The sequence below is a fragment of the Nuphar pumila genome, chromosome 16 (assembly GCF_984573655.1).
Source record: "Nuphar pumila chromosome 16, dmNupPumi1.hap1.1, whole genome shotgun sequence".
Taxonomy (NCBI): domain Eukaryota; kingdom Viridiplantae; phylum Streptophyta; class Magnoliopsida; order Nymphaeales; family Nymphaeaceae; genus Nuphar; species Nuphar pumila.
The window spans coordinates 76725257-76733759 of NC_143264.1; the positions used below are offsets into that span (position 1 = coordinate 76725257).

The 8503-nt window shown below is 35.0% G+C and overlaps 1 protein-coding gene across 1 annotated transcript in view; it reads right to left on the reverse strand.

Annotated features, from left to right (window-relative positions):
* LOC149813683 (general transcription and DNA repair factor IIH subunit TFB1-3-like) overlaps positions 1-8503 on the reverse strand; it is a 98880-nt gene extending 90377 nt beyond the window's left edge. The window contains exons 1-5 of the mRNA XM_089990986.1: positions 8393-8503; positions 7692-7801; positions 6458-6530; positions 4507-4571; positions 4273-4336 (exon numbers count right to left, since the gene is read on the reverse strand). Coding sequence (XP_089847112.1) covers positions 4273-4336; positions 4507-4571; positions 6458-6530; positions 7692-7769 — 280 coding nt within the window. The 5' untranslated portion in view covers positions 7770-7801; positions 8393-8503. The remainder of the gene's footprint in view (positions 1-4272; positions 4337-4506; positions 4572-6457; positions 6531-7691; positions 7802-8392) is intronic.

Genomic DNA, 8503 nt, shown 5'->3' on the forward strand with positions numbered 1-8503 from the left:
GACTGATCAATCAAAACAATATCATCAGCAAACAACATACACCACGATACATTTTCTTGAATTGATCTCGTAAGCTCATCCATCACTATCGCAAATAGGAAAGGGCTTAAAGCAGATCCTTGATGTAACCCAACCGTTATCGGAAAATTGGTTGTCACCCCTCCACAAGTGCAGACATTGGTTACTACTCCTTCATACAATCTTTAATTATACTAATGTACTTGAGAGAAACACCTTTCTTCATCATTGTCCACCAGAGAACGTCCCTAGGTACTCTATCGTATGCCTTCTCTAAATCAATAAAAACCATATGCAAATCTTTGTTCCTCTCTCTATATCTTTCAATAAGTTGTCTAAGAAGATGTATAGCTTCCATAGTTGATCTTCCAGGCATAAAACCAAATTGATTCTCCGATATCACGACAACCTTCCTCAACCTAGACTCAATCATCCTCTCCCAAAGTTTCATAGTATGACTCATGAGTTTTATACCACGATAGTTTGTGCAATCTTGTATATCACCCTTATTCTTATATAAATTTAGCAGCATTACATGACAAAGGAGATGAAAGTGGAACCAAAGTAAATGTTGCAAGTGCCTCAAGTCAACCAGATGGAGCCATTGACAATCTTGCATCTCTTATCCATTAGTTGTAGAATGATTCAGGCCTCCCATCAAAATACAACAAAAGCGAAAACACCACCATTGTGTTTGTTAATATATTCCAACAATGAAGACTACGCTGACCTGGACCAGGACTATTCCTATACAGAGAACACACTGAAGGCTTAATTTGAAGTCGGTTCAGAGTCAACCAATAATCAGAATAACTTTGAATTTGAACAATCTTTAGATTCATTAACATAGTCACCACAGCAGACAGTGAAAGCCGAAAGCAACCGAAAATCAGAAGCAGGAAGCAAAAATTTTGAATTTTAGAAGGATTTAGAAAGCAAGAAGTGGAAAATAAGTGTCAAGGGGAACCTTTTGAGTAGAAAAACATGGTTACTGCATAAAATGATGGACAACAAAGAAGGTAACAAGATTACTTAAAAATGGGATATCATAATCTATAAGATATATTAAGACAGCCTAATCATTTTGTTTAAAACAAGGAAATATGCATGCATATTAAAAATGGTTTTATGTCAATGAACTCGATGAGAAATCCGGTGTTTCCCCAGTTATCCAAAAAATAAAAAAGCTATATTAAGACATCCTAATCATTTTGTTCAAAACAACACAAAAAATATACACAATATTTGAAATTAATAATTATGTATACAGCATTTGAGACAAACAAGACATTTATGAGTAAGTTATTTTACAAGTCAATATATTAAGGCCTTGTTTGTTTCATGCAACTTTCATGGGAAAGTGCTGAGCTGGCAATCCTGATGTAATCCTTTCCCACCATGAATGAAACAATCATCATGGTGGGAAAGTGCCACATTGGCACAAGTGTAAATCCTTTCACACCTCCCCCCCCCCCTATGAAAGCTTTTATGCAGCAATAGCTTCAGAAATCCTATTTCTTGCATTTCCAAATTCTAATTTCTTGATCTCAAGTATTATACTTCCTGCTCATTTTGAAAGGGGAGCAGTTTCCCATGAATCAGGCTTCCCACTATCCTTAAGTGCTTCAACTATCAACGGTTATCACATAGTCATATCTGAAGCTCAATTTTGAACTTTTTTCGTCCTTTCTAAGTCAGACATGAGCTTAACTCTTTCCCTGATATAATATTCATTACAGTGTTATCAAAAACACGCCTTGAGGCACAAAAGGCGCGCCTCGCCTTGAGGCGCGGCCCTCTGTGCCTCAAGGCGCAAGCCTGAGGTGTGAGGCGCAAAAAATTTTTATTTTTTTAAAGATTTCTAAGACATAATCAACAAGATTTTTGTAAGTTAATCTCATATATTTTCCAGTTATTTCAGTAATGTATTCAGTTTCTCAGTATATTTTAACTTTTGTTGGTTAATCTCATATATTTTCCAGTTATGTAATCAGTTTTTATATGTTACTTAAAGTAACATATAAAAGTAACTTACTTTTGTATGTTAATCTCATATTTTTTAAAATAATCTCATATATTTTAACTTTTGTAGGTTAATCTCATATATTTTTCAGTTATTTCAGTTATGTAATCAGTTTCTTAGTATATTTTAACTTTTGTTGGTTAATCTCATATATTTTCCAGTTATGTAATCAGTTTTTATATGTTACTTAAAGTAACATATAAAAGTAACTTACTTTTATATGTTAATCTCATATTTTTTAGAATAATCTCATATATTTTAACTTTTGTTGGTTAATATCATATATTTTCCAGTTATTTCAGTTATGTAATCAGTTTCTTAGTATATTTTAACTTTTGTTGGTTAATCTCATATATTTTCCAGTTATGTAATCAGTTTTTAGTTACTTTTATATGTTAGTCTCATATTTTTTAGTATTTATTTGAAATTTTCTATTTCTTATTGGTTGTTATTTCAACAATAAAGCATTCCTTTATTTATTTGTATTTTTAGATATTTTTTTATAATTTTTTTAAAGTTTTCAAAAAAAAAATTGAGGCTTACGCTTTACGCCTCGCCTCGGCTTTTGGTGGAGCGCCTCGCTAGGCCTCAACGCTTTTCACAACACTGATTCATTATGAACATCAATGTTCGGCTAGAATTTTAAAATATGCCAAGATCATCTTTCCTCAAAGAAATAAAAGACATAATTAACACCACCGGATAATTCTAATCTTTTGCACCTAACAAGATCACACAAAGACACCTCCTCTTCCCCACCAATCCACATTCACTCACTTACACATACATGCACATGAAGACATTGCAATATGCACACTATTGTAAAAAGAAACCAAAACTAGAAACCTCCGTCACACAGACATTTCACTTAGCATGTGTACTTGTGTCAACATGACACGACACTCAGACACTCCAGGACACTTCATGGACACAGTCAAACCAGTGTCAGAGACAATCAACATTGTAGCATTAACTTTATCCATTTCCTTTTATGATCTTAGAGATTGCTATATTCACTTGATTCCTTTTCTTTTAAAATTTGTCATAAATTACATTAAATTTCAATTTCAACTTAGTTTTGTTATTTGATGCTTTAATTATTGTGATTTAGAATTGGTTTATGCACACACTCACATCTGTGTGTGTGTAGGGCCATGTTCCTATGTCCTTATATTTAAGAATTGCCATGTATCAAGTGTGCCCACATTGTGTCCCATTCCCACGTCTGTATCCATGTGACATAGCTCGAAATATATATTCAATAGAATCAATACTATACCTGATCACACAACAAGCCAAGTTGTTCGCAACAAGCTTTGGTTCAGCTCAATAAATCTCAGCTCAATCTCAGTTTGTTTAACAAGCCACTCAAGAATAGTTTGAGGTTGGCTTAGTTATCCAAGATGAGCTTGAGCTTAGGCTTGTTAAAGTTCAATGTAGCTTTTTTGGGCTTGTTCCATTTTTTCTTGGTTGATGTGTACAATCATAATTTATTAATTATTATTATAGTTATATATCTTATACGTTCCAAAGTAGTCAACAAATAAGAGTCCTACCAATAACAGGTAGGCTGTTGTCGTGCACAAGAGAGAATAACTTGAGCTGGCTCCTGTCCACTCAAGCCGAGCTTGAACAACATAATTCAAGCTCTGATTGAACTCAAGCCAAGATCGAATACCCAGGCTCAGCTAAAGTGAAGCCCTAGTCATAAATCTGGGCTAGAGCAGAAAACAAGGTTATAGAAACTCAAATCATGCTTAACGACATTTAGAAGGCAGCTATCCAAAACCTTCTCATATCATCATGACCTTCAGATGGGTAGATGCTAGGTTGCAACTATCATAAATATGTGCTTTAAAGGTAGGCAGAACTGCAAGAGTAAACCTAAATTTACTTGCTTAAAGTGTAGTCTAATTTTTGTTGCAGTCATAATTTAGGGGTTTCAACGGAAGCAGACCATCAGGACTCAAAGGAATACAGAAGCTGACAATAACTACATTTTTTGAAGAGAATGACTAACCGCATATCTAAAAGGAGCAGCAAAAATATATTGAACTGGATAATCAGCTTCTCCAAACAGCCACTACATAAACCAAAACATGAATCCTGAAATAACTTAAACATGGAGGCTAAGAGACAAGGAACCTTAGTAATAAAAAGATTTTTTGTATTGAAGAGAAAAAAAAATCTATGTACAATCAAAAGTACCATCTCATCTATTAGATACTTACCAACAAAATCTCGACAGGTATCTCTATCTTGAAACTTTTCAAACTCAAAAATGTACCCTCCACCCTGACCAGTGAAAAGACCAAGTGAGTTGCTAAAATGAAACCACATACTCCTGCCACAAGAGTGAAACTGTGTACCAGCAAGCAAAGTACAACATATACATCTAACCATGTTCAACTCCCCATATGCATAATACCCTCACCCACAAAAGAAAATACTTGATGGAGATGAACCTTTTCTGGATCTTGAGTAAGATTTAAAAGTGCTTGCTTAGAGCCCTCTTTGCTGAACTTGTGACCTGAAATGCAAAATGTATAGATCCTAAATCAAAAACTATGTTATCACAAAAGATTCTATCCAGCAATAATTAATGATAAATATTGATAATTGAGATCCTAAATAAAAAATTACACATCAAAAAAGATTCAATCCAGTAATAATTGATAACCAATAAAAAATAGCTGAATATGATAAATTGTCTATTACACCAAATATGTATTTTATGCAGAGGGATAAGGCTCTTGGAAAAATAAATAAGGCTAAAATGGGAGTGCACAATGAGAAACAAAATAAAATGTTGCCTGAATGGGAATCTAAAGATGTACACATATGATTACCTCCCAAGAGAAATGATTCTTCACATATATATACCAACTACAAGAAGAACTCTTTTTAGACCATGAAAAACCCAGAAAGATTTAGATTAGCACTTTCATATGCTTGGTTTTAAGCATAGTTCCATGACACTGAAATGTTTGTTTCTGCTTCTTGCAAAGCGAAACTTTAGCTATACCACTTTTGCTGATAACACTCACATGATTAAAGGGTGTGTGTGTGGTGGTGGGGATGGGGGTGGGGGTGGTGTGTGTGTGTGTGTGTGTGTGTGGTGGTGGGGGGGGGGGGGGGGGGGGAGAACGTTTGGACATTAAAGATTCAGGGTTCTTGCAATATATTTGAGATATTTGGTTCTTCAAGGAGTGCATTTTCCCCCACTTGAATGGCATGAAAAAAACTGTCCTTCTTGGCCACACTCCCAGTGATATCAAACTTGAGTAGTTATCCTGCTTTGGCTGATAATATTCAAATGATAAAATGGCGATTAGGAAGCTACTGGGCATGAAAGATCCAAGGCTCTTGTATGTACATTATTTGTGCAAGAGATGGACATTACAAATTTGACTCCTACCATTGGGCACTGCCATAGTATGTCATTTAGCTTTGCTAGGGAAAAAATTTATGAAGGAATTAAGCATATCAATGTGGAATGACATGCCCAACAAATTCAGATGGTGGGATTATATCTTTATGATACCTTTCTTTTCTACTAAAATTCTTCAGAGCCCCGTATACTACAATTTTTTGAGAATTTCTTGCCAGAACCCCACCACTTGCTTTTGTCAGTTAAGCTTGAATAGAGCATGAGACCATGTATATTTAAGTGCATAGATGAGTGTGACTATTTATAGTTTTTCATGTGCAATGGTCATTACTTTACTTGCAGTTTAGTCATAATTTTCACACTAATATGACAGTGTTGTACACAGTTAATTGCAGTAATAGGCTCCTAAATTCTTATCCAAACTTCACTCCCTGACAATTTTAAGTGTATTACATGAACTTCCTTCCAGCACAATCTGATGAATATTTTCTACATTATTTAAAACCACTTAGGTTCTGAATGTAATCCACGTCTGCTTATTTTTTTAGTCCAATAAGAAATTACATTGGATGGATCTCATTTCAACAGTATGTTCTTCAATAAATAAAATATGGATGCCATATGCAACCATTTATTGTATTTGGTCTTTTTTTTTCAATTCTACATTTAGTTAATAATAATAATGTATTACATTCCTTTGCTCTGATGGTAATAACAATAGAAAAAACTACCACTAATACTACTAGTAAAACACCTGCAGAGACTATAAACAGAAAATCCATGTTTTGCATGGCCCCCAAGGTTTCCATGTGCAGCATCACAATAAACAAAATAAAGAAAGATGCAATCCAAAGGCCAATCCCAACAACCATTCATGCACAAAGGAAACAACCCATTCAGCAAATACCTGAAGTTCAAAAGATGGGATAATACTAAACATAAGGGCAAAAGATGCATAGATTACCATTTAAGAATTAGTCATAAACTTATGGACTAATGCCTCTATGCACCAATGGAAAACTTACCCTTAATGTTTCGAAAATCGACATTGATAGATGACCTTCGATCATTTGACGTAAATACAGATTTTTCTTCTGTCTGCATTTGGCCAAATGCTACAGATCAGCAGATCATGAATCACATATGGAATCAAGATAAGAACATCATCCTTTCCTTCCAGAGAAGGACCAAATCACACTATATGTCAAGTTAGGCTAGATGTATAATTGACAAATGGTTATCTGTACATCCTTCTCAAACAAAATTTTGTCATCCATACATGTCTCCACAGTTCCAGCAACAACTTACTATGAAAATAAAATATCTAACCAATAAGAGGTTTTCCAGTCCAAATATTCCTGCAAATTGTTATAGTAACAAAACGGACAAGTAAGATGAAGAAGTTAAAACACAACTGTCACATGCTGCCTGCATGAAATGCATGCTTTGCAGAAGGTAGCATGGAAAGTGAAGCATCAGATCAAATATATGTTATGGATAACAAAGTGTCCAGATTGTATGCATCCTAATAGCATGTGAAACAAGCGATCGTCCAGCACCCAGAAACTCTCATTGATGTCACTAAAGACCACATTTTTGGGTGATGTCATCTGACCAATTTGAGAAATTCCAAATCCTTCACTATAAACTCACAACTTTGTGGGTCCACTTAAAGTCCATTAGGCTGAAGTGATGCCACCGGCAATAAAAATTACTTAAATACCCTTACAATAGCATTACAATATACTGTGTAACAAGGCAAACTGTGAAGCAAAGTTCCTTTTACAAAAATATAATAATTTTAGACAAAATCCACGATAGATAACTGATATATCTCTTTGGTGTGAAGCAAATTGGAGTACATAATGTGTTTAATTTGAGTTTTTGACACAGGCATACCCTAATCTGAAATCTACTTGAAGTAAAAGACCCTCATATGAGTGTGCAATAAAATGCCTACAGTAGTAGAAAAGGGGCTCATTTGCTCTTAGAAACAGTTCCTGACCATCTAGTCATGGCACCCATAATTTCAACTCAATAGTTATGGATCGATCATTGTGAACAAGCATTATATGTTATACATTGAAGTACGGGAAAGGAATGTGAATTTTAGCCATGCTATGGGAATAAACAATGAGCTTAAAGCGGTAACAATTAACAAACACAAATAAAAATTAACACATAATTCTCAACTGAACCAGCATTAAGCATCAAACAAAAAACAAAACAAGCAACAGCAGAAAAGAGTCAATAAAGTACCATAACTAGAACTCCCGTAATCCCTGGATCCTTCACCGAACTCTTGTACTTAGCTCGCATGGTAACAGTAGACGTCATTCCCAAAATGATTCCGTTGACCGCAACAAAACCTAATCATCAAAATACGACTCAGAACAATGACCACGAGAAAAGGATAAACAAAAATACACTATAATTTTTTGTTTTTTCGACCGCGGGGAGGGACTAAACAAAGTGTTAATCCAGGCCCAATGCAACGTCTTGCAGAAACACTCTCATCGTTCTTTTGAAACGCATTGATCAAACACCCAGTCAATGTGAAGATAAACAAGTAACGCGATAGTGACACTCTTAAGATGAGAACAAGCAAGCATTCCGCATAAGTACCACGTTAGACACTAACAAAATAGGGCATCGCAAATATATATATATATATATATATATATATATATATATATATATATAAGAACGGCGTTGAATAATCCACCAAATTTACCAAAGAACAACAAAACGATGGCGATGGTGATGGTTATATCGGAGTAATAATCGGGAAAAATAAACAGCAAACACATCGATCAATAGGTAAAACAACCGAATAGAAAGAAAACTAACCGAAAGCGAGAATAAAAAACAGAAGGATTGCCAAAAAGAATTTCGAAGTTCTAACGTAAGAAAAAGTAGGGCTAATTCATCAAGAAACCGGAAGCGCGGGAGAAGCATACCTGAGACGATTAGGGTTTTCACCGTATCGGACGGCGAAGATCACCGAGACAAGAAAAGGAGAGGAGAACGAACGGCGCGAAGACGAAAGCAGAGAACTCCGAGTTGGTTCC